The 27949-nt window shown below is 40.1% G+C and overlaps 1 protein-coding gene and 1 long non-coding RNA gene across 2 annotated transcripts in view; one reads left to right on the top strand and one right to left on the bottom strand.

The window, feature by feature from the left end:
- The window catches only part of LOC135245440 (uncharacterized), a 158572-nt gene that overhangs the window by 35078 nt on the left and 95545 nt on the right, over nt 1-27949 (top strand). Inside the window, exons 10-12 of the mRNA XM_064318485.1 lie at nt 17567-17902; nt 18234-18554; nt 18865-19161. Of these exons, the coding sequence (XP_064174555.1) occupies nt 17567-17902; nt 18234-18554; nt 18865-19161 (954 nt within the window). The remainder of the gene's footprint in view (nt 1-17566; nt 17903-18233; nt 18555-18864; nt 19162-27949) is intronic.
- LOC135245457 (uncharacterized) lies at nt 20449-23196 on the bottom strand. The gene is made up of 2 exons (XR_010327263.1): nt 22851-23196; nt 20449-20510 (listed from the first exon to the last, which is right to left on the bottom strand). It is a non-coding gene; the product is annotated as an uncharacterized LOC135245457 (long non-coding RNA).

A 27949-nucleotide genomic window follows, 5' to 3' on the forward strand; every position in this document is an offset into this window, starting at 1 on the left:
ATTCAATATACAGACGGGTGACAAATTAAAGGAAAAACCAACATAAAGTGTCTTAGTAAGGCTTTTTCATGATTACAAATGCTTTAAACTGTATAAACTTGTCTATACACACTTAATATTTCACTATATGATATGTTTACTTATATAAGCAGATAATCATACGACACACACACACAAGAAATACGCCTTATAGTTTGCTATACCTCAACTGTAGGTCTCTGCATGCGGAAGTGTGACCGAAAGGTAAAGTCGTCGTAAATAAGCATGACTTCGGTCACATAACCCTCGACTCTACCGGAAGCCCTTTCACTTGCAACTAACGTTAGTTAGGTTGCAGCACGTTATGTACTAGCGGGACTACATCCAAAATATGATCATCCAGAAAATCATCGATGATCACACAAGCGGCTGTGAGTACAAACGCTCTCGTCACCATGTCTGTTTATGTTTAATGCAAACAATTTGGAATGTTCGTAAAAAGCCGTTCAAATCCAACTGTTCAAAGAAAACATGTTCGCCATGAACGTTCGCTGAACTTGAACGCAACTCATGTTTACCTTAAAAGGCAGTTATCTCTTCTCTGGAGACACTCACACCTGTTTATGTGCATTTACGATATATCAGTCTGGTGTGTCTCATTTGAATGCTGAGCTCTTCCAACTGTCCATCTGCTCTGGTTCCCAATGAATTAATGGCTTCTAAAATGGCCGCATTAGAAACTTCTGTGATTGTTTCGGCCGTTTTTGATTTCATTTTATTACCCGCATGACGTTTAGAGGGCGTGTTAGAAGCAGAATCGACCAATTCACGCTTATTGCTAGCGAGCGTGATCTCCATGTTTGCATAAGCGTGTTCTCCGTCTATATCTTTCGACAAAATTGTATGTCCAATGGTTGGACTTTGTTGTTAGTCATAATTTTGTTGCGATGCGTTTTTGCCTTTCTTATTATGTCTTTGTGGGGGACAAATTATCTTTTTCTAGAAGGTTTGGGGTCTTTGGCGACATTTCATAATATCCCTATTAAATCAACCAATAAATACCTAGGCATACACATTACAAAGGATAATAATACACTAGATAATCTCAACATTTGGAATAATTTAGATAAATGTAAATCTTAGACCTCTCTATTATTGGCTGAATTTTTCTTACAAAAATGGAGTGCATCTCAAGATTCATTTACCCAGCTTACTCAATGTCACTTCCCAAAAATGCATTAAAAGCTATTAACCAGGCTAACTTTAATTATATTTGGAAAAGAAAAACACATTATATTAGGAAAGGAATTATGGTTAAAGAGTATGAGGAGGGGGGCGAAAAGCCATTGATATTGAGTGTATTAATGGTACTATTAAAATAAATTGGCTAAGATCCTTTTTGAAAAATGAAAACAGCTTTTGGTTTCATATCCCAAGCAAAATTTTTATGAAACTAGGAGGCATCAACCTCCTCCTTCGATGTGATTATGACTTAAAAAAGCTCCCTGTTAAATTATCTGCGTTTCATCAACAGGTAGCCTATTACTATATTGGAAAATTATCTACAAACATAACATAGTCCCCATAATACCCCATTGTGGAATTGCAGTTATGTGGTACTTCGGAATAAATCTTTATTCTACAAAAATTGGCTAGAGAAAGGAATATGGTCTGTAATGCACTTATTGGAAAATACCAGAAACATTATACCTTATGAGATTTTTTGTTCAAAATATAAGTTAAATGGCCGAAACAGCATGATAATGTCAAAGCAATCCCACAATCTATCATTGTGATGTCTTATAACTTATATCAAAGTAATGTAAATCCTTATCTTCCTAAACTTTTGGTGAATGGACATGCTCTCACTAATCTAAAATAGCCGAACGCCACAATTCGGAAAGCCTTTGTCAAGGAATTATATCCTTTTTCATCAAACAGAAACTCAATCTTGCAATATTTTTCCAAAGATGAAGCTGAGAAATTAAGAACAAAATTTTTGAAGTTTCCAATTGCACCAAAAACGAAGGAAGTCCATTTTAAAATTCTTAATGGAATATATCCTTCCGGAGAACTTTTAAGACGTCGATTTGGTCTAGATCGTAACAATTGCTCATTTTGTGATGAACACATTGAAACAACAGAACATTTATTTTATGAATGTAAATTTGCTAGTGCCTTCTGGGAAGATTTGCATGACTGGTTATTTCCTAAATTTGACAATTTCTCTGAATTAAAAGAAAATGTGATTTTTGGTATATTTATGAAAGACACATGACTTAGCAATTAACATAATTATTATTCTTGGAAAATTATTTTTACATAAGAATAGATTCCTGAAAACACAACCGAATTTCTACATATTTCACAAGGAGCTGTGTCATTACTTCTTATCACTGAAATTTATTGGGAAGAAGAATTCTTTGAAACTCTGTAACTTAACAGAGGAACTTAAACTTGCAGAGAACCCCTCAGACTACTCTCCCTTTTTTTATTTTTTTATTTTATTTACTTTTATTTCCCCTCTATTGTTTTACATGTGATTGTTATATGATGCTTGTCTGTTGTCTGAAAAAGAAGTGTTTAATATTGTACCATGCCATTTATATTTGTAAAGAACTTTTCATACATTTCAATGAAGGTTCTTTAAAAGAAAATTATAATAAATTGGGTCACATGAGCTCCGTTCGTGGTGTAGAGATTACACAATTTCCGGTCCTTCCAACTTTTTCATTGGGTCCTCTACATGGAGGTCACGTGCTTTCGATTCTCCTGGTGGAGATTCCCCAGCTTGGTCCAGGGGAGAATCCAGCCCAAAGTCTGCTTCGAACCCGCCCGAACGCAAACAGCTCGTAAATACGACTTGGTCACATGATAAATTTCCGACGGTTTTAGGTTGGCTGGTCGGGAGATTGTCGAGCCGGCAAGGCAGCGAAATTCAAACAGTTTATGGCTTTTGTTTTGTTTTTTTCTTTTGACTGTTAGGTGCGGACACTTCTGGAAGGATTAGGATTTAGAGAAGCACGAGCGCATCCCGGTTTGGGATTTCCGGCCGGGGTTAGCCGTGTAGAAAGACCTTTAAAAGGATTAAATCGGGAAAGCGCCAGTTCGGGGAGTGTTTGCGGTAGCTAGGAGTAGGTAGCTGACTACTGCAGCCACTGATTGTCAGGTGAAGCGGGTTTTTTGAAACAGGGAAAACGGCGGTTTGGAAGTGCGGCGCGGCGGGAAGTTTTGAAGTTTGCTTCTTACTGGTTCGCTGGAATAAATTGATTGAGTGTTAGATTTGGTAATCGGTAGTCGGTCGAGTGAGGAGTAAAGGGTGGGAGTGTCGGCCGATGGCCTGTATAGGTCCGGTAGCGAGACTCTCACGCTGCTTCTCGTTGACTGTGGTAACATGGCGGGGAAGGAGGTAGATGAAGACAGCTATAACAGCATGGAGTTGAATGAGGAGGAGGGGTATGGGGGTGAATGGGAACAGGTGGGGAAGGGAGGTGGGCGTCGGACGGCTAAGAGGAAGAAAAAGAGTGACGGTAATCTAGGAGAAACAGAGAGTGAGGGACGGGAGGATGAGGCAAGGAGTTCAAAGACAGGATCCCTTAATGTTGTGGTGAGGTTTGAGGGAGAAGGTGGAGTGAAGAAAACGGACCCGCTTAGACTCACATATTTAATCAGAGCACAGGTAGGTGAAGTCAAGTTTGCGAGAGTGCTAGGGGATGGTAACTTGCTAATTGGATGTAACTCTGAGAACCAAGTAGAAAAGGCGAGAAAGCTACTGTGTATAGGAAAAGTTAAAGTCGCAAAAACAGTGAAAGTTGGAGAGTCGAGTCTCAATGGGTGTAAGGGGGTGATAACAGGGATCCCCCTTAGTGTAAGTATGAAGGAGTTAGCGGAAAACTTGAAAGTGCGTAACAGTAAAGTTAAAAATGTTAAAAGAATGACAAGAGGAGCCGAGAAAAAAGATACAGAAACAGTGCTGATTGAGTTTGATGCCAAAGATATCCCAAAAGAAATTTTTTTCGGATTTATTAAATATAATGTGAGGGAATTTGTCCCAAAACCAAAAAATTGCCAGGAGTTTGGGCACATAGCTAAGGTGTGCAAGGGCAAGAGAAGATGTGCAAGGTGCGGTGGTGATCATGAATATGGAAAGTGTGGCTCAGGTATAAAACCGAAATGCTGTAACTGTGGAGGTGAACATAGTGTTGCGTACTGGGGATGTGAAGCAATGAAGTGCGAGGTTGCAGTACAGAAGGTTAGAACAAAAGAGAAAGTATCTTATGCCGAGGCAGCTAAGATGGCAGGACAGGAGAAACTGAAAGACAAGCAGGGGGGAGGGAAAGAGCAAACGGCGGCAAGTATAATGCAAGAGGTGGAAAAGAAGTTGTTGATAGAGAAAAAGAAACTGATGACGTTTATAGCGGGAGTTATAAACGCAACTGCGGATGTAAATTCAAAAACGGAAAGAATCAAGATTATTGTCAAAGCCGCTGTGCATCACCTGGGTATAAGAGGGTTAAAATGGGAGGAAGTCAGGGAGGAGTTAAGTGTTCAGGCAAGTCAAGAAACACACTGTATTGGGTTATAGTAGTTGCAATGTTAATTCTCCAGTGGAACGCAAGAAGCTTGATTGCTAATGGCCAGGATTTTAAGAAGTTCATTTATAGTCAGAAGGAAAAACCAGTCCTGCTGTGTATCCAGGAGTCATGGTTAAAACCAAGTTTAGATTTTATAATAAATGGATACGTGGCAATCAGGCGGGACAGGAAGGATGGGGCAGGAGGGGGTTGTGTCACCTTTGTAAAGGAGGGCATTCCTTATAGAAATATTGATAGTGGAAATGAGTTGGAGTGTGTGGGTATTGAAGTGTGGGCAGAAAGGAAGAACCTGGTGGTTATACATTTCTATAATCCATGCAGGAAATTAGAACTCGGCAGACTGGAAGACATAGAAGGATTAAATAGAAGAAGCATTGTGTGGTGTGGAGACTTCATTGCACATAATACGTTGTGGGGGAGTGATAAACAGATTACAATGGGCAGGTAGTGGAAGAGTTGTTGGATGGAAAACACCTTGTCTGTATTAATGATGGCAGAAACACAAGGATAGATGTGAACACAGGAAAGGAGTCTGTAATAGATCTGACGTTAGTAACCAATACCTTAGCGCATTGTGCGAATGGGATGTGTATCAGGAAGGGACCATAGGCAGTGACCATTATCCAATATACAGTAAAATAAATATAGTAATGGTACAGAATACAGAGAACACAGGTGGTAAATGGATTTTTGGAAAAGCTAACTGGGGAAATTTCATGACTGAAAGTGATAAACATCTACAACAGATTTGAGACAATATGAGTATAGAAATGAGTAACTGCAAAATATTGCAGGGTATAATGACAGCTGCAATAAGTTGTATTCCTAAAAGTGCAGGTAGGACAAAGAGGAAATTAGTACCTTATGGGATGATAAGTGCAAACAAGCAATGAAGAGTAGGAACAAGGCATTTAAACTGGTCAGAGGATCCCATAATTTTCAGCATTTGGTCCAGTACAAAAAAGCCCAGGCAATGGTTAAGAAAACGATAAGACAGACAAAGAGGTCATATTGGAGGAAGTTCTGTGGGTCAATTGGGAACACCACTCAGATAGGAGAAGTTTGGGGGATGATAAAGAAAATGGGAGGAGATAGGAGGGAATGGAACTACCCTGTCCTGAGCACCGGAAATGAAGTGGCAATAACCAATAAAGAAAAGGCTGAATTACTTTAAAAAACTTTTGTTACAGTACACAGTTCCTACAATCTGAATGAGGAAGGAAAGCAAGGCAGGGAAAAAACCAAAGCTGGAAACATGGATGCACTAAGGAGAAAGAATACCAGTGGGAATGAACTAGATGTCCCATTTACTGTTGGAGAGATGAAGAGGGCATTAGCCAAAACAGGAATGAGTGCACCGGGAAAAGATGGAATATGCTATATAATGATTAAACATTTACGTGAAGGAGGATTAAATAAAGTGTGGAAGGAGGGGCGAGTCCCTATGAGCTGGAAGGAAGCAATTATAATTCCAATCAGAAAGCCTGGGAAAGATCCTAGTAAGCCAGGAAACTACAGACCCATTGCTTTAACGTTACATATATGTAAACTAATGGAACGGATGGTTAATGAGAGGCTCATGCACTTTCTGGAGAAAGGGGGACTGATGGCTGCATATCAGAGTGGATTTAGGAGAGGCAGGAACACAATGGATCCAGTTCTGTGTTTAGAGGATGAGATAAGAAAACCCCAGGTGAATAAAGAGATTGTGGCTGCAGTATTTTTCGATGTGGAAAAGGCTTATGATATGCTATGGAAAGAAGGGTTGTTAATCAAGCTTCATAAAATGGGAATTGAGGGGAACATCTTCATTTGGATTAGGGATATTCTAAGTGATAGGTCAAGATAGGGTCAGAGGTCTCAGGTAAACATGTTGTAGAAAATGGTACGCCCCAGGGGAGTGTTAATAAAGTCCTACGTTATTTTCAGTCATGATAAATGATATATTTGAAAGTATACCGTTAGGCATGGGAAGGTCTCTGTTTGCAGATGATGGGGCTTTATGGAAGAGAGGAGGGAACCTAGAACATATAGGCCCTAGTTAAGAAATTACAAGAAGGGATAAATCGAGTGGAAAGATGGTGAATAGAATGGGGTTTTTAATTCTCTGTGGGAAAAACAAAAATTATGTTCTTCACAAGTAAGAAAATCAGGGAAGCAAGGAATCTGAAGTTAGCCTATACGGAAGTAACCTAGAGAGAGTAGAATGCGTTCGCTTCTTGGGAGTACATTTTGATCCCAGACTAACATGGAAAGAGCATATAAAAAGCATAGTGGAAAAAAGTAAGAAAGTCATTAATGTTATGAGATGTCTTGCTGGGCTGGAATGGGGAGCTGATATAGCGTCATTGAAGTATATATATATATGTAGCGCTAATCCGGGCAAGAATTGATTATGGTAGTGTGGTGTATGGCTCAGCAGCCAAGACTGTGCTGTCAGACCTGGATGTTGTGCAGGCTCGTGCTCTGAAGATTTGCTTAGGGTCAGTAAAAACGGCGCCAGTGTGTGTACTGCAAGTTGAGGCATTACATTACATTACATTACATTACAGGCATTTGGCAGACGCTCTTATCCAGAGCGACGTACAACAAAGTGTATAACCATAACCAGGAACAAGTATGACGAAAACCCTAGAGAGAAGTACCGGTCCAAGTACAGGGAACAACCGCATAGTTCAACTTGGACCCTGATGGTTAAACTGATTAACACTAACAACGAGAACGGCAACAACGCAATCTATGGAAAAATAAAAATAAATAAAAATACAATTAGTCGTTAAGACAGGCGCATCAACTAAGTCACCTATGAAACAGCTGCCTAGTTACAACCCTAACGAGGCAGGAGACATGCCGCTCTGGATTCGTAGGAAACATTTGATGGCCAATTACTGGATAAATCTAAGGGGACACACAGAAAGTCATCCAACTAAGAGGGTATTGGAGGCTAGTTGGGAGAGAGAAAAAGCACAAAAAACAAGCTTTGGATGGGTAGGCAAGGACGTTGTAGAACAAATACAAGTTCATGAAATTGAATTTTGTCCAACTGTGTTGCGGCCTGTGAGACCAGTCTGGATGTTGCAAAATGCTTGTGTGGACATGGAACTATTGAATATTAAGCACAGAAATAAAACAGCAGATTTAGTCCAGGAATATTACATGCATAGGGACAGGAATTACAATGACTATTTACAGATTTTTACAGATGGGTCAAAGGATCCAATAACAGAGGTGACTGGGGCTGCAGTGGTGATTCCCAGTCACCAGACTGGAATCAATAAGAGAACGTCAGATTATTTGAGCATATGCTGTTGAGCTAATTGCAGTTCTGTTAGGATTAGAGTGGGTGGAAGGAGTGACGGCAAATAACATACTCATCTGTAATGACTCTGTATCAGCATTGTCAAGCATTAAAACAGGATCAGGAAGTAATCACCAAGACATATTATATGAACTGTTGTTTAATAATTCAAGGATAACTAATCAAGGGAAAAACAAAGTTCATGTGGGTACCAGCACATTCAGGAATCCAGGGAAATGAAAAAGCAGATAAGTTGGCGAAGGAGGCGGTCAGGAGAGAGTATGTGGACCTTAATGTTAAACTTTCAAAATCAGAGGGGAAAAGCATAGTTTGGAGGGGAGTAATCAAACAATGGCAACAACATTGGGATAGTGCAAGGAAGACATTTATATAAAATACAGAATAAAGTAGGAATGGCAAGAAACAGTGGACCCAATAGAAGAGCAAGTAATCATAAGTAGATTAAGAATTGGTCACAGCAACTTGAATAGCACACTATTTATTATAGGAAAACATCCAACTGGCTATTGCGATCAGTGCCAGGAATTAGAAACAATGGAGCATATCCTGATTGAATGCAGGAAGTATGAGCAAGAAAGAAGGGTAATGTTTACAGGATTACGGAGACTGGGAGTGGAGGAAAGGTTTACAGATCTGCTTGAGTGTGGAGACACGGTGGAGGGAAAGAAGGAGATATTTCGTTTTTTGAGGGCAACTGGAATAAGTAAAAGGATATAAGAGAACCAGACAGCAATACATGGTTAGATCGGTGGGGGATTCTGGGACGACATCCGGGTGCTGTGATCTGTTGAGCGGTGTGGTGTTTTGGTTGAGCGAAGTTCAAACAGTTTATGGCTTCTGTTTTGTTTTTTCTTTTGACTGTTAGGCGGGGACACTTCGGAAAAGATTAGGATTTAGAGAAGCACGAGCGCATCCCGGCTTGGGATTTCCGGCCGGGGTTAGCCGTGTAGAAAGACCTTAAAAGGTTTAAAATAGGGAAAGCGCCAGTGATTTCTTTTAGCTGGATAGCTGCAAGTCAACGTTAATGCGGAGTCGACGGGCAACAGTTTAAAATAGAACTTGTCTCTGGAAGGGTGAATTGTGTTACGCTGGTTTTGTTTTGTTTGTTTTTGTTTTGTTTTTTTTGTTTGTTTGTTTTTTTACGTAGTTTGGCTTTATTTTGAGTGATTAAATGATATTGACTTTGTTTTGCGGACGTCGGGACGTGGTAGCAATAGGTTTGGGTGTCGGGGAGAGCTTTTTGTAGGAATATCGACCGACGGCCTGCATAGGTCCGGAATGGTATTCCTGCACTGCTCCTCCTTACAATCATTGACAAAATGGCGGGGAGGGAGACGGATGGTGACAGCACGGAGGAAGGTGAGAGGGGGGCGAGTGAGTGGCAGGTGGTGAGAGGGAATAGAGGCATGAAGGGAAGTAGAAGTAAAAGAGAGAGAAAAGAGGACAGAGCTAGCTCAGGTGGAACGGATAGTGAGGGGAGCGAGAGGGAGGAGGAGGACCCGAAGGCACGAGTGATAAATATAGTGGTGAGATTTGAGGGAGAGGGGGGAGTAAAGAAAGTCGATCCGCTGAAGCTAACTAAAACTATTAGAGGACAAATTGGAGAAGTGAAGTATGCAAGAGTTTTGGGAGATGGAAATTTGCTTATAGGATGCGACAATGAAGGTCAGATGGAGAAGGCAAAGAAAATGAGTAGTGTTGGAAAAGCTAAAGTAGCCAAAGTAGTAAGAGTGGGGGAGCAGAGGGGTGGTGGGTGCAAGGGGGTAATTTCTGGATTACCTCTTGTAGTTAGCATGAAGCAACTGGTAGAGAACTTAAGGGTGCGGAATAGGTTAGTTAAAAGTGCGAAAAGAATGACAAGGGGGGTGGAGAAAGAAGAGATTGAGACCGTTTTGATTGAGTTTGAAACAAAGGTTCTCCCAAAGGAATTATACTTTGGATTTGTGAGATACAGAGTTAGAGAGTTCATGCCAAAGCCAATGAGGTGTTTTAACTGCCAGGAATTTGGGCATGTGGCTAAGGTGTGCAAAGGGAAGAGAAGGTGTGCTAGATGTGGTGGGGAACATGAGTATGGGAAGTGTGGAGAGGGAGTGAGACCAAAATGCTGTAACTGTGGAGGGAATCATAGTGTGGCTTATTGGGGTTGTGAAGTGTTGAGAAGAGAGGTGGAGGTGCAGGAGATAAGGAGGAAGGAAAAAGTCTCATTTGCTGAGGCAATTAAGATGGCAGGACAGGAAAAACAGAATAAGGAGGGAGGATGTAGCAAAGAACAAGCGGTAGCAAAAGAAAAGCAAGATAAGAAGACTGCATGGATAGAGAAAAAGAAATTGGTGACTTTCATAGCAGGAGTGATAAATGCAACGGCTGAGATAAAATCTAAAACGGAAAGGATTCAGGTTATCGTCAAAGCAGCAGTACACCACTTGGATATGATAGGTTTAAAATGGGAAGAAGTAAGGGATGAACTCAGTGTACAGTCAAGTCAAGAAACGGCATTTGTGAGTTGATTGTACTAATAATGTTAATTCTTCAGTGGAATGCGAGAAGCCTGGCTGCTAATGGGCAAGATTTCAAGCAGTTTGTAGCCAGTAGGAGAGAAAAACCAGACATTGTGTGTATTCAAGAGTCCTGGTTAAAGTCTAATTTGGATTTTGTTTTATATGGTTATGTGGCAGTGAGGCGAGATAGGACAGAGGGGGGAGGAGGAGGATGTGTCACTTTTGTAAAGCAAGGTATCCCTTACAGAGTAATAGGTATAGGTAATGAGCAAGAGTATGTGGTAGTAAAAGTGTGGGCAGAAAGGAAAGAGTTGGTGATTGTGAATTACTATAATCCATGCAAAAGGCTAGAGTTAAGTAAGCTTGAAGAGATAGAAGGGCAGAATGGTAGTAGCACGGTTTGGTGTGGTGATTTTAATGGACATAACACATTATGGGGGAGTGACAGAACAGATGCTAATAGTCAGGTGATAGAAGAGTTGTTAGATGAAAATAACTTGGTATGTTTAAATGATGGCAGTAGTACAAGAATAGATGTTAATTCAGGGAGAGAGTCTGTGCTTGATCTTACACTTGTGTCAAACAACATAGCAACAGTGTGTGATTGGACAGTGTACCAAGAAGGTACTATAGGGAGTGATCATTACCCAGTCTGGTGTAAGATAAATATTGCTGTCTCATTGACCATAGAGAACACAGGTGGGAAATGGATCCTTGGGAAAGCTGATTGGGAGAAATTTCTGGAAGGAAGTGATAGATATTTAAGTCAAGTTAATGATAGAATGGACATAGAGTCACTTGACAGCAAAATAAAATAAGGCATAATGACAGCTGCATTCGAATCCATTCCTAAAAGTAAAGGTAGTATGAAGAAGAAAGTGGTACCATGGTGGAGGGAGCATATTAGGTATGTTGTTAGTAGATGTAAGAAAGTGATAAATGTCATGAGGTGTCTTGCAGGATTGGAGTGGGGAGCTGATATAGCATCTCTGAAATATATTTATGTAGCCTTAATTAGATCAAGATTAGACTATGGAAGTATCGTATATGGATCAGCAGCAAAATCTGTGCTGGCGGACCTAGATGTTATACAAGCTCGGGCTTTACGAGTGTGTTTAGGAGCAGTTAAAACTTCCCCAGTGTGTGCACTCCAAGTGGAAGCAGGTGAAATGCCACTGTGGTTGCGTCGGAAGCAGCTGGTGGCTAACTACTGGGTTAATCTAAGGGGGCATGGAGATAGTCATCCAACAAAAAGGGTACTGCAGACAAGCTGGGAGAAGGACAGGATGGAAAAATCAAGTTTTGGATGGGCAGGAGATCAAGTGGCAAGAGATATGGGAGTATATGATAAAGAATTTGGCAAAACTGTGGTGTGGCCTGTTAGACCTGTCTGGGAATTAGAAAGTGTGGGGGTAGATCTAGAATTACTTAAGATTAAGCATAGTAATAAGAATGCTGACTTAGTTAGTGAATATTATAACTATAGGGACTGTAAGTATAAAGGCAGTGTTCAGATTTTTACAGATGGATCAAAGGATCCGCAGACAGATGCGACAGGGGCTGCAGTTGCTTGTTTGCCATATTGATGGCATTAGAATGGGCTGAACGGGGAAGGGTTAACAAAATAGTAATATGTAGTGATTCTGTGTCGGCCATTGCAAGTATTAAGACGTGTACAGCCAGAAATCACCAGGATCTTGTTCGCCAATTCAAGAGTGGTTAGGCAAGGGAAAAATGTTACATTCATGTGGGTCCCAGCACATTCAGATATCCCGGGAAACGAGAGAGCAGATATGTTGGCAAAAGAAGCAGTCAAAAAGGGAAATGTTGAAATCAATATCAAGTTATCAAAGTCAGAGGGAAAGGGCATTGTGTGGGGAAATATTAATAAAGAATGGCAGCAGCACTGGGATCAGGAAAGAAGGGGGAGACATTTACATCTGATACAAAATAGAGTAAGTAGTGTAAGAAAGAGGGGAGGAAACAGAAGAGAGGAGGTTGTAATATCAAGATTAAGAATAGGACAGAGCAATTTACGCAGCACGCTTCATCTTATAGGTAAACATCCAAACAGTCTTTGTGAAATCTGTCAGGTACCAGAAACCTCAGAACACATTATCATTAACTGCAATAAATATAGGTCGGAAAGGAAGGATATGATGGAGGAGATGGGAAGATTGGGAATAACAGGAGCAGGATTGAGGGATGTACTGGAGTGTGGTGCTAGTGGGCAGGGGAGGAGATGTTTTATCAACTACCTTCGGGGAACGGGACTGTTCATAAGAGTGTGACAGGCAATAAGCTGTAGGAGTTAACTTACTCCGAAAGATGGCAGTAATGCAACTTTCAAGGATGCAAGCTGCCGGTAAACAACACCGAAGAAGAAGAAGAAGAAGACATGGTTAGATCCAGACCAGAAGGAGGCGGTAATGCAACTAAACAGGATTCAAACTGCTGTAAAACACCAAAGAAGAAGAAGAAGAATGCACGAACAGTCAAACAGTAGTGATTCCCAGCCTGAAATGAACTTTTCAAGTTTTTGCGTCCTGTTTGGTGAGTAAGCTACACACATGCATTTGGCACTAATGAAAGTGTTTGGTTTCCAAAGGTTGAAAGTGAAGGTCGTTTGAGGTTAAGTAGCAGTGGCGTCGTTAGGTCCGATCCCTGCGATTATAGACACTTTCAACGGTAAGAACATAAACAAACGTTACTGCGCATGCGTCTATCCTAACTTAACCTCCGGCAGACTTTCGCAAACAATAACAACAGAGTCCCTCTAGACTATTTCTGATAACAAGCAAAATAAATAAGTAAATTACGTTAGCTAGCTAGTTAAAACTATGTCTAACCAGTATTATTTGCGGTTACCAGTCGAAAAAAAGAACCGTTACTTGGCCAAACTCATGCGATAACGTTACACTACCAGAAAAACATGGCAGAAACAGATAGTGTTGACATTGCACCTTGCTGAGCATCATACATTCCTTGCATAATCCATAACTATTCTGGTTACATGCACATTCCTGTGTAAAAAGTGCACTCTTTCTATGACGTTGCTTAAAAACTATGATTATATGAGACACTGGGGCTAGTGGGCAGCACGTTTAGCCAATGCAATTACTGTAGGTTATTTATTTGTTTAGCATGCATTGATGGAAAAACACTGTGGCTCTTATGTTTGGGTCATCTTGCTAGGTTACCACAACTAAAAATGATCAGGCAATGTAACGCTGTCAAGTCACTGGAAACAGGTATCATGACGTTCAAAACGTAGCTAAAGCGTATCTACTAGCATTGATCTAGCGTTACTGTGTATACTTTATACAATGTTAGCTACGTTTAGCTAGCTAGCTACAATAAATTTAGTTAGTTAATTGTTCATAACTATTGAAGGCTTGTTACTGGTCAGCTAGCTATTAGCTATCGCTTATCATGAGTTTGTTATCTGAAACGAAGTGAGTGCTAGTGAGAGCACCTATTATCGACCACCTTCGTTCGACAGACAGGAAAACGTAAACTGATTTGCAACTATATGAAAATATAAAATAATTCCGAGCGTATTGCTTGTCCTAAAGTTGATACAGTAAATAAGGCTGTATTAGTATGACTAAATGTGTATGTATGAAGTTTTTTTAAAAATACAGTTTATTATGTGTATTTTTACAGGACTTACATTTTAATAGGTAACGATGTCCAGTTATCTCTCAAAAATACGAAGTAAATGGCAAGCACCAACTATAGACGCTTTCATCGGACGCACGCGCGTTGCCAAGGTCATGCTCTTGTTTTTCTGGTAGTGTAACTTTATCGCACTTGAGTTTGGCCAAATAACGGTTCTTTTCTTTGACTGGTAACCCCACATAATACTGGCTAGACATAGTTTTCTATCTAGCTAGCTAACGTAATTTACTTATTTATTTTGCTTATCAGAAATAGTCCAGAGGGTCTCTGTTGTCATTGATTGTTTGCCCTCAATTTGAGGCACTATCAGAGGTAGAGAAGCTGCCATTCCTCTTGGGACAGAGGAGAGAATGTGTGGCTTTGGTTGCTCAATACACTGCCACTTGCCACACACTGAGGGACAGTAAGTAATTAATTAACAGTAAGTCATTATAACACATAAGCAATTACAAAATCACTTTTTTAAAATTAATTAAGTATACTTTTTAATTACTGTTTCACCTAATTACACTTGACATTACACCAGCTAACATACACAAATACCATGCACACACACTCATAGTTGTATTCTGTTCATTGTTTATTGTTTGTTGTACCTACGCTTTGGCAATATACACTACCGCTCAAAAGTTTGGGGTCACTTAGAAATGTCCTTATTTTTGAAAGAAAAGCACAATTTTTTCAATTAAAATAACATTAAATTGATCAGAAATACAGTCTAGACATTGTTAATGTGGTAAATAACTTATAGCTGGAAACGGCTGATTTTTAATGGAATACACTATCTACATAGGCGTACAGAGGCCCATTTTCAGCAACCATCACTCCTGCGTTCCAATGGCACATTGTGTTAGCTAATCCAAGTTTATCATGTTAAAAGGCTAATTGATCATTAGAAAACCCTTGTGCAATTGTTAGCACCCCTGAAAACTTTTGTGCTGATTAGAGAAGCAATAAAATTGGCCTTCCTTAGGCTGGTTGAGTATCTGGAGCATCAGAATTTGTGGGTTTGATTATAGTCTCAAAATGGCCAGAAAAAAAGAACTTTCTTCTGAAACTCGTCAGTCTATTCTTGTTCTGAGAAATGAAGGCTATTCCATGTGAGAAATTGCCAAGAAACTGAAGATCTCATACAACGGTGTGTACTACTCCCTTCACAGAACAGCGCAAACTGGCTCTAACCAGAATAGAAAGAGAAGTGGGGGGCCCCGGTGCACAACTGAGCAACAGGACAAGTACATCAGAGTCTCTAGTTTGAGAAAAAGACGCCTTAGAGGTCCTCAACTGGCAGCTTCATTAAATGGTACCCGCAAAACACCAGTCTCAACGTCAACAGTAAAGAGGCGACTCCAGGATGCTGGCCTTCTAGGCAGAGTAGCAAAGAAAAAGCCATATCTGAGACTGGTCAATAAAAGGAAAAGATTAAGATGGGCAAAAGAACACAGACATTGGACAGATGAAGATTGGAAAAAAGTGTTATGGACAGACGAATCGAAGTTTGAGGTGTTTGGATCACACAGAAGAATATTTGTAAGAAGCAGAACAAATGAAAAGATGCTGGAGGAGTGCTTGACACCATCTGTCAAGCATGGTGGAGGAAATGTGATGGTCTGGGGGTGCTTTGGTGCTGGTAAAGTGGGAGATTTGTACAGGGTAAAGGGGATCTTGAATAAGGAATGCTATCACTCCATTTTACAACGCCATGCCATACCCTGTGGACGGCGCTTGATTGGAGCCAATTTCCTCCTACAACAGGACAATGACCCCAAGCACAGCTCCAAACTATGCAAGAACTATTTAGGGAAGAAGCAGTCTGCTGGTATTCTGTCTATAATGGAGTGGCCAGCGCAGTCACCAGATCTCAACCCTATTGAGCTGTTGTGGGAGCAGCTTGACCGTATGGTATGCAAGAAGTGCCCATCAAGCCAATCCAGCTTGTGGGAGGTGATTCAGGAAGCATGGGGTGAAATTTCTTCAGATTACCTCAACAAACTGACAGCTAGAATGCCAAAGGTCTGCAAGGCTGTAATTGCTGCAAATGGAGGATTCTTTGACAAAAGCAAAGGACAAAATTATTATTTCAAGTAAAAATCATTATTTCTAACCTTGCCAATGTCTTGACTATATTTTCTATTCATTTTGCAACTCATTTGTTAAATAAAAGTTTGAGTTTTCATGGAAAACATGAAATTTTCTGGGTGACCCCAAACTTTTGAGCAGTAGTGTGTGTGTATATATATATATATATATATATATATATATATATATATATATCAGATTCAATCTGAGTGAGTTACACTACTTGATTTTTAGACGGTTTTTAAACTGGCTAAGTCCCCGACAAAAAGACAACAACAGTCAATCCACATGTATCCACTCTGCTGAGGAGACTCATGGACTTTGAGTGGGAATTCATTTAAGATTATATATGTGTTTTAGTTTCTTTGTATAATATTACATTTTGTCTAATAATCTGAAACCATTCAGTGTGACAAATATTCAGTAATAAAAGAAATCAGGAAGGGGGTAAACACATTTTTACAGCATTGTATATGCTTGTGTGTGTGCATTAAAAAAAATAAAATAAAAACTTCATGCTTCACTGCCATATTGGTGGACATAGCCTAAATTTAGATTTAAATGATTTAAACTATAAATTCATTATTTTGCATGAATGGCCCAGTCCTGTGAGATTTCTCTCTTATTCATGAAAAGTCCAGCCCTGTGGGATTTCCCTCTTATGCATGAAAAGTCCAGCCCTGTGGGATTTCCCTCTTATGCATGAAAAGCCCAGCCCTGTGGGATTTCCGTCTTATACATAAAAAGTCCAGCCCTGTGAGATTTCCCTCTTATACATGAAAGGCCAAGCCCTGTGATATTTACCGAAGATTAACAAAAACAAAGGAGAGAGAGCATATATAACCCCTGTCTTGGCTGCACTGCACTGGCTCCCTTTAAAATTTTGTTACTTGTTTTTCAGGCTCTTAATGGCTTAGCACCCCCATACATTTTAGAGTCCCTGGTGTCCTATGTCCCATGTCCCCTCACGAGCCCTTAGGTCCTCCGAGGCAGGTCTTTTAAATGTACTAAAGGTTCCCCAAAAGAAAATTGGGGAAGCCGCCTTCATTCACTACGTGCCAAAATTATGGAACCTCCTGCCAAAAGGTATTAGAGAGGTGGACTCAGTAGACATTTTTAAACAACTGTTGAAAACATATCTTTTTAACCTGGCATACAAATAATGCTACCCTTTTCTAGTCCTTTTATTTATTTATTTATTCATTTTATTACATTTTTTATTGTTTTATTCAGTGTTGTGATTATGGTCCATTGTGTTTTGGTGATATGGTTTTATTCTGATATTGTGGTATGACTGTGTTGATCTGTCACAGCACTTTTGCATACTCTGTATGAAAGGTGCTATATAAATACAGTTATTATTATTATTATTTCTCCCTTTTATGCTGACTGAACATCCAACTTCCCTCCCCTAGCCCTGCTGGCAGCATCTCCAGTCTACTCTGACCGCATGTTTGTGAACATCGGCCGTTCCCTCACTCTCCCCTGCCATGGAGCCCCCAGCAGGGATGTGGAGTGGCGCTTTCAGCAGTATGGGTATCCTGACTGGCTGTACGTGGCTGATCTCTACACCGGATCCTTTTCCTCTGGAAACGGCTTCCAGGGACGGGTGGAATCCTTCCACTTAAAAAATCCGGGAAACTACAGCCTCACCCTCAGGCCTGTGGTGTACAGTGACCTCGGCTTTTACAAATGCCAGTACATAGATGGGATTGGGATCATACTTTCAGATGTGAAACTAGAAATTGGAGGTCAGTGCATGTTGCTTTTGTTCTGACAGATTGAGTGAATGTTTTTAGTGCTTGTGGATTTGATAGCCCTAAAAGCAGTTTTTTGACAAAGGATATTACTATTATTATTCTTACGATTGTTTTTTGGGGGACAGGATCATTCCAGTCTGTATAAAACCCACAAGCCTTGGGTGGTATGCAGTAGAAGGCCCTGATGGTATGCTGCATCAGGGCCTTCATCTACCCCAAGCAACATGGTTGAGCTGTTAATTCCTATATGCCAGGAATACTTTGTAAATCTCTGTCTGCCTGTCTCTCTCTTTCCCGCTCTCTTTTTCTGTCTCTCTCTCAGAACCATCAGATGTTTCCGTAGCGATGGGAATGTCCGCCACTCTTCCTTGTTTTGGGAAAATTAATATACAAGCGCGTGCTGTTGATCTGGATATCCTCTGGAAGAGAGGTGGAGAGAACGTTTACCAGCTCCTTAAGAACACCACCACATATGGGCCCAGGTTCGAGAACAGAGCTTCAGTTTCCCCAGAACAAGCCGTCTATGGAAACATGTCTTTAACCATCAGACAGACACGATGTTCAGATGAAGGCGACTACCAGTGCTTCTACAACAGTCCGAAAGAGAGGGGGAATCCAGATTCTGCCAGTCTCGTTGTGACAGGTAAAATTCACTTTAGATCTTCAGTTCTGTAGAGCAACTGAGCAGCTCAGGTGTATAAGTGTGTCTGGTGTGTATTATTCATTTTTTCATGTGGTAATTTTAATCAGGGCAAGTGTAACAATGTTTCATAATTTACAGAAGTATTGCTTGATGTACCGCAGATTTGATGAAAGATGACACCAGCAATTTTTGGATGCCATAACCTGTATCATTTTTACCTTTTTACAATGATAATGTGTTCATATCCCCTGTAAATATGCATGTATATGTAAAATATGTAAATATGTAAATGAATTCCCTGCCATCACAGGCCACCCACCCCAGAACCTCACAGTGAAGGCCGGTGGTTTGCTCTCCATACCGCTCTATACCGCAGACCCAGTGAGGGTAACATTCAGTGCAGGCCTTGGTTCAGATGAGGTGCTGATGCTCGATGCAAATAAAGGCCCAGCCAGGTATGGGGAGCGTTGTGCTCAGAGATGTGAGCTTCTGACCCAGGACTACACCCTTTTGCTGAGGAGAGTGACACGGGAGGATGCCGGAGTCTACAAGGTGACCGATCCTGAGACCAGCAGGACCATCGGCTCTGTCTCTCTGGAAGTCTCAGGTATGGTCCTCCTCTTCAGCTCTTTGTGTTTGTGCAGATGCAGGGCTCAGCATCTTACTGGTCCACTCTGTTATTCCTCTGAGTTGTGGCTGGTGCAATCCATTGGGAAAATAATGGAAATAATAATAATAATATTAATATAAAATAGAAATTAATTTTTCACAATGCCTCATGTTTTATAGTCCCCTTGAGCACAATACACATAAGAGACACAAAAGTATAGGTTTTAGGCTTTTGCAATCTTAGGCTATGGTTTCTAAGATGTAGCCTAGCTTTGTCAATTTTTCTGTCTTTCCACAAATTTGCTAAATAAAACATTTATCAAACAATGATTGTAGACTATCAGTGTACTATGGCCTGACAATTATTGAAAATAAGACTGATTCTCTTTTAAGTAGTCTACAGTTGTTATGGAATTTGCATAAAATTTGTATATTTTTATAATGCCACTGAATTTACTGAAATGTATTGGCCTGTGGACTGCTTTACTCCAGAAAGTATAAAAATGGCCTGTTGCAGCCTTTAGTGCAGGTTTTCACCTCTATCTGGCCACAAATTACTGTACTGGGTTTTCTGTCTATAAAATAAAGCTGGAGAAACTGCTCTGATGCCTTTAAGCTGGTTTGCTGCTGTAAGACAGGATTTAGGCTCAAAAAATGTCCTAGGAAATGGCAGTGGCTTACCTGAGAGTAGAAGAATGTCACTATAGCCCCCCCCCCACCCCCATAACAGAATCATGCAAATCTGCAAAAACTGCCCCCCTGTCCCCTTTCTTGATCTTGTCTAGACCTCTCTGCTGCGTTTGATACAGTTGATCCTGATGGTGACTCTGGCCCTCAAACCGGTATCTCAGCAATTCCAACTGGATGTACTTTTCCTAAGTTATCAGCACAGTCCCACTGTCTTAACACTTAGTGCAGGAGTTCCCCAGGGCTCCATCTCAGAGTCCTACTGCCTTAGCGTCCACAGTGTCCTCCCACCTACGCTGGCACTTCCTATTATGTTGTAGGTTTACAACGTTACTTCAGTACCTACTCCTAATGTGCTACTACACTTAGTCAGACTGCTAACTTGGCATCAGCTCTGCTTGTTGTATGAACCTTTATGGAGGAGTCCCTCTGGATGTTTGCTAAATGTATTATTATTGATGTTGTTATCGTTGTTATTAATATTATTATTGTAGTATTTCCTTCTTGATTATTACCTGCTCTTCTCTATTTCTCCCAAATGAGTCCCTCTTTCTCCATGTTCTCTGCAGGACTCTCTGCTGGAGAAGTGGCTGGGATAGTGGTGGGAGTGATGGTGTCGCTGCTGGTTCTGGCTGGCAGTGCCTTTGCAGGCTGGAAGTTCTTCAGAATGAGAGAAGACCTTCCCCAAGCAGCCAGTGCAGATGTCCATGAGCAGATCAGCCTGCGTTCTGTTTCCTGACAGCCCTGAACCCCCTCTCTCTGTGTCCTGTAGGGCAGTTGTAAGTTGTTTCTCTGCAGTCCTCTCTCTGAGGGCTCACATTTTTTATTTCTGCATAAGCTCCCAAATGAGTCTGTCTGTTACTTTCAACATTCCAACACTATCTTCCACTTCCCTTCAGGTTCGCCAGACCCCTCATGCCAGATACTCATAATTCTAAGAGCTAAAAATCACACTGGGGGGAATTAACAACCTCCTTGCACGCAGAGGAGGCATAGTAACGAATGCTCATTCGCAGTTAACCACGCTCGCAGTGTGAACCCCCCATGGTGTGATAGCTTTGGGCTGTGCCAACTCGGCGCCTAGATAACTGCTGCGTATCCCTATAGAGCACCACCGGCGACTAGTGGGCACCCTCAGTAAATGGTAATGGTAAATGGACTGCATTTATATAGCGCTTTTATCCAAAGCGCTTTACAATTGATGCCTCTCATTCACCAGAGCAGTTAGGGGTTAGGTGTCTTGCTCAGAGGCACTTCGACACGCCCAGGGCGGGGATCGAACCGGCAACCCTCCGACTGCCAGACAACCACTCTTACCTCCTGAGCTATGTCGCCTATTTCAAGGCCGCTTCATTCACACCAGTGAATGGAGGAAAGTCTAATTGAATAATTAGCAAATACAATTACAATATCCAACAGGTCTGAAAAACTCAGTGAGTGCAGGCTATTAGAATATTACAGTATTAGAGTTCCCTGGCCTGCACATCTTAAAAATGAAAAAAATTCTTCATCATCTTCTAACCTGAACCTAAAGTAATCATGTTTGGTATGGGTATATTTTAATACTCACAACGAAGGTTGGGGTACAAAGTATATCCACCTTTCTTGCATTGCTAAATAATTATCCAACTAGATCAGAATTGAATAAATATTTACCAAAGTTATTGACACCCGCCCCACAATGGGAGAGGCGGACGTGATAGGAAGATGTGCCCTCCAAACAGCCAATGACAGCTCAGACCGCTCTATCCCGACCAGGTTTTTAAGTCAATGACCAACGAGGCCGCGTCTCTTCTTTTTATCTTGTTCAAATTTTTCCTTTTTCCTCCGTACCCGAGCCGTGGCTCACGTTGATTTTTAGGAAGCTATCCTAGCCTCAGTGTCCCCGCTGAATAACCCTGGATCGCTGTACCGTTGGACTTAGTGTTCGCACTGCTTTGGAGCCGTGTGTGCTGACGGGCTCGGGTTGGGAGTCCGGTGTCGCCGATCGAGCTGGCCTGTCTAAAGCTGCATTTTCCAGCTTTGAGCGCGTGCTGCCTCAGCTGGGTCTCAGGGATCACTTTCTCCTCCACACTCCGACTCGTAAGTAACGCCATAATTCAAAGTTTAACCTACTGTTAGCTATTGGTATGCTAGTATATGCGTATGGAGCCAGCAGTAGCAAGACAGTGGGCAGACGGTAAACCTAATCGTATGGTTAAAGAACTTTGTGTTATGAGTCGAGTGTAACTGATTGTTGTCTGTCTCAGACTAATCATAGGCTATGTGCCTAAAATTATTTTAGTAGTTATTAGTTCATAGTGAGTTTCTGTGTAGTGGTACCCAGCAACCTTGTTGAGAGGGCGTTTCACTTATGAACTATAATCCTAATACTGTAACGTGATTCGTTACTACGTAGTACATTATATGTACGGAATTGTACTGTGCTCTACTGAGCCAATATCCTATCCCATATTACAACCAAACTGCTTAACTTCCAATAACAATTATAGGTCATTAAAGCTTATATTTTTGTATATGTGTGTTTGTGTTTCCTCTCTCATGGTGATGGAATGATCCACCAACAAAGTCAAATAGAAACATTTGAATTCATAAGTGCCAAGGGTCAATTCCCTCGAAATAATTTTAAGTGTTGAGGCTGATAAAGGGTGATCTCCAGTTAGTCTGGGTTCAGTATTCAGAATGCTGTGCCATTAACAGGGTAGCTGAGGGTGACCCCCTACTAATTAAATTTGAAATAATACAATAAATTAATTTAAATTTAATAACTCAACTAAGTTCTATCAACCTTATGACAGTCCGAATCGGATCCTTCTCCCATCGAACCCCATCTCCTCGTATATACTCATCTAAGTATTAATTGCTTTAAAAATTTAAAAGCAACCAAGACCCGAGCCGTTACTAACAAATAAAGTATCCAAAAAAGAGCATTATAATTCTGGATGCACCTCAACTCAATCCTCAAGACACATTGCAATTTAAGGCAATGAAAGCCAGCACAGTAATGAAAGAGTCCCCTCAGTCAGCTGGTAATGAAGCTGACTAACCCATTAACCCAACTAACACAAATCACAGACCAGCTTCATACCAGCACTGCTTACCAACAAATCAAAGTAAACCAAGTAATGAAACGGATCAAAATCTCTTCTTTGGAATATTGGGATAATGTAACCAAAACACAAAACAAACTAGATTGCTGTCGGACCCTAAAAAGAGACAACAAATTGGCTGAGTATCTCTTCTCTGTCAGAGATACAAAGCAGAGGCATATCCTGACCAAGTACAGGCTGAGTGACCACACACTTGCAATTGGAAAAGGCAGACACTGGAATACATGGTTACCAAAATAACAACGTATATGTGGTCACTGTAAGACAGGAGAGGTGGAAACAGAGATGCGCGTTGTGAAAAATATTCTGAAATTAGGACACATTACTTCAACAAATTTTCTCTAATTATAAAGGACTTCCTTTCCCAAACAAATGAGAAAAAATGGTAATCCTGCAAAAAGAAAGGCCAATTTTATGGTCTTAGTATTTACACTTATTTTATTTATCATCATCATCATTTATTTCATTCTATTTTGTTTTATCAACACTTTACTGTTGATCATGCATTTAATTTCATTTTATTTTATTAACATTTCACTGTTTTTTCATAAAATTTACTTCGTGTAATATTTTGTAATTATATTTCTTGTTATTTTTATTGTTTGTATTGTATTTTATTATGTATTTTTTATTATCTTAACTACCCACCTTTAGTCTGTAAATCCATTTTAACATTTTATGTTTTGTCAATCACTTGTAAAACACTTTGAATCGCAATTTCATTTGTCTGAAAGGTGCTATGTAAATAAAGTTTGATTGATTGATTGATTGATTGATTGATAGTTCATAGTGAGTTTCTGTGTAGCGGTACCCAGCAACCTTGTTGAGAGAGCGTTTCACTTATGAACTATAATCCTAATACTGTAACATCTGACTCGTCACTACATAGTACATTATATGTACGGAATTGTTAGACAGCGCTCTCCACCACCATCATCAAAACACCAAATGAGGGACTATCTTTTGGTAAAATGGTGTTCCATTCCTTCGGTAGAGTTCCAGGCATTATGCCAAGGCACACTGAAGCTGTTCTGGTGGCTTGTGGTGGCCCAACACCTTACTAAGACACTTTTCCTTTAATTTGTCACCTGTCTGTATGTTCTCTTACACTGTAAGTCACTCTGGATAGTAGCATCTGCTAAATGAGCTTAATTTAATATAATGTAATGACTGCTGTTTTTCCAGCCAATTATTATAGCTTCATTTTTTAAATTACTGTAGTTCAGAAATGTTGGTTTGCGCCATTTTCAGGCCGCATCTTGAAAGTGTCAGTTTGAGAGACTGGTGTCCAGCAACTGACCACGTTTTAGTCTGTTTGAACACACGACCCAATCAAAAACTCGCATATACACGCAAAATACCCATACCTTTTTACTCTGACACATTTCCAGTTTAAACAGCTAGTCTGCCTGTGGCCTAGTGGGCAAGGTTACAGTCTTGGGAACATGGGGTCCTAGGTTCAAGCCCAGCTAGGAACATGTTTCTTTAACCTGCTTTTACCCTCACTAATAATTGTCTACTACTTCTCAATTATTGCTTTTGCACCATATCTACCCGCCGTTCACCGAACGTATACACTGCGTTATGACTTACCGTCTGCACGTTCAGTTATTAACCGGCTACAATATTGCAAAGCCATATGGATTCAATGGGAGCTCTTCTGTGCTTACTGGCCTGTGTTCTTCTTTAAAACCACGGACAGGTTTGCTAATGATATTTCACGCATTGCATAGCTATGTCATGGTGCTGCACTAACAAAGTCACAGACTGGTAAACCTCCGGTTGAAGGATTGAATCCCGCCTCGCCCTCAGGCAGATAATTTCCTCTTTTACACTAACGTTTTCTTACGCTTATATTTGCTTTACCAAAACTCACTCACGGCCACCCATATGCATTTCATGACGGCAAATGTATTCCTTTTATTAAAAAGTTACACCAGTTCACCACTGTGCCATTTCTACTAACTATATTTATTCACTTGGCTACTGTACAAAACCTTCTTATCAGCAAACGCCATGTTTCTACATTCATGTTACCTCGCCCTGTTCTCTATCTAGCCACATTCAAACAATTACTACGTATGTACGTTCTGCAACTCCCCATTCAAACATTACCTTTCAAATCATGACTCACTCATAATTATAACTACTAGTACTGAACATGAGAAAAGCCCATCAGTGCAATAGATTTCACACGTTACCTAACCTTCCACTTTAACGACTAATGCTTTATACAGACTGTTACATATACCGTTCGATATTGAAACTAAGCTCGCTCATGGTCACTTCATTTACTTCTGTGATCATGTCAATCTTCACCTACATGCCCATTCTGCTAAAAACATATTTTTAGCAGAATGGGCATGATACACATACTACAAACAATATAGGCTATCTTTCCTCACCAAAATTAAATAAGATGTATTCCAAAGCAATGCTACCCAATATTTCCTCAATTCTTTCAAGTCACTTGGCCCTGTGTTTTGTAATCTTACCATTGTACAATGTCATGCAAACTTTGTGTCAAATATTTCAAATTGCCTCATGGAACACATTGAAATTAATGTAGAAAACTGCTGGTGAGTAACTACAGGAAGCATATTTCTCCAGAAAACACATGTTTGTACTTGCGTCTGAACTGAATTTCAGTAAATGTACAAGTGATTGTATATTTGCTACATACAATAAATACTGCATGTCAAATACATATTGTACATACATACATAGAGAACTTCTTTATCCACATGGGGACATTTCCCTCGCAGCATGTTACATTCACATTTACGAACAGACATTTATACCAAGAAACAGACTATCATTCACGCAACAAAAAGGCTGGGCAACGAAATACATACATACCAATACAAATTGGACATTTACACACCTATTCAATCAATCTTGACTGTGAGAAAGCCATCCACACATATGTTTGGCCTGTCCATGTACTGCATGCTTATACACACAGGGCCAGGTGACTTGAAAGAATTGAGGAAATATTGGGTAGCATTGCTTTGGAATACATCTTATTTAATTTTGGTGAGGAAAGATAGCCTATATTGTTTGTAGTACCGTAACGTGGCGTCATTTTGATATCAATACTTTTAATGGCAGGCCTGAATTTTGGCAGTCTGAATGAATGAGTTCTAGACGGTGTATGTCTTGTATGTGTGAGTAACTTGGCATTTTTGTACGTTGAAAACGTGTATATGAGATTGTGCTATACTGTGCCAATATCCTATCCCATATTACAACCAAACTGCTTAACTTCCAATAACAATTATTAGTCATTAAAGCTTATATTTTTGTATGTGTGTGTTTGTGTTTCCTCTCTCATGCTGATGGAATGATCCACCAACGAAGTCAAATAGAGACATTTGAATTCATAAGTGCCAAGGGTCGATTCCCTCGAAATAATTTTTAAAATAAAAGTGTTGAGGTTGATAAAGGGTGATCTCCAGTTATTCTGGGTTCAGTATTCAGAATGCTGTGCCATAAACAGGGTAGCCGAGGGTGACCCCCTAATAATTAAATTTGAAATAATACAATAAATTAATTTAAATTTAATAACTCAACTAAGTTCTATCAACCTTATGACAGTCTGAATCGGATCCTTCTCCCATCGAACCCCATCTCCACGTATAAACTCGTCTAAGTATTAATTGCTTTAAAAATTTAAAAGCAACGCAGACCAGAGCCATTACCAACAAATTCAGACCGTATCCAAAAAAGAGCATTAAAATTCTGGATGCACCTCAATTCAAGTCCTCAAGACAATGCAATTTAAGGCAATGAAAGGCCAAGAACTCAGTCATGAAAAGAGTCCCCTCAGTCAGCTGGTAATGAAGCTGTCTAACCTATTAACCCAACTAACACAAATCACAGACCAGCTTCATACCAGCACTGCTTACCAACAAATCAAAGTAAACCAATTAATGAAACAGATCAAAATCTCTTCTTTGGAATATTGGGATAATGTAACTAAAACACAAAACAAACTAGATTGCTATCGGACCGTAAAAAGAGGCAACAAATTGGCTGAGTATCTCTTCTCTGTCAGAGATACAAAGCAGAGGCAGATCCTGACCAAGTACAGGTTGAGTGACCACACACTTGCAATAGAAAAAGGCCGACACCGGAATACATGGTTACCAAAATAACAACGTATATGTGGTCACTGTAAGACAGGAGAGGTGGAAACAGATGCGCTTTCTCCTACATTGTGAAAAATATTCAGAAATTAGGACACACTACTTCAACAAATTTTCTCTAATTATAAAGGACTTCCTTTCCCAAACAAATGAGAAAAAAATGCAAATCCTGCTAGGAGAAAGGCCAATTTTATGGTCTTAGTATTTACACTTATTTTATTTATTATCATCGTCTTTTATTTTATTTTATTAACATTTCACTGTTTTTTCATAAAATTTACTTTGTGTAATATTTTGTCATTTTATTTCTTGTTATTTTTATTGTTTGTATTGTATTTTATTATGTATTTTTTATTATCTTAACTACCCAACTTTACTATGTAAATCCATTTTAACATTTTATGTTTTGTAAATCGCTTGTAAAACATTGCAATTTGATTTGTCTGAAAGGTGCTATATAAATAAAGTTTGATTGATTGATTGATAGTTCATAGTGAGTTTCTGTGTAGCGGTACCCAGCAACCTTGTTGAGAGAGGATTTCACTTATGAACTATAATCCTAATACTGTAACATCTGACTCGTCACTACATAGTACATTATATGTACGGAATTGTTAGACAGCACTCTCCACCACCATCATCAAAACACCAAATGAGGGACTATCTTTTGGAAGAATGGTGTTCCATTCCTTCGGTAGAGTTCCAGGCATTATGCCAAGGCACACTGAAGCTGTTCTGGTGGCTTGTGGTGGCCCAACACCTTACTAAGACACTTTGTTTGTTTTTCCTTTAATTTGTCACCTGTCTGTATGTTCTCTTACACTGTAAGTCACTCTGGATA

The sequence above is a fragment of the Anguilla rostrata genome, chromosome 19 (genome assembly GCF_018555375.3).
Source record: "Anguilla rostrata isolate EN2019 chromosome 19, ASM1855537v3, whole genome shotgun sequence".
Lineage (NCBI taxonomy): Eukaryota > Metazoa > Chordata > Actinopteri > Anguilliformes > Anguillidae > Anguilla > Anguilla rostrata.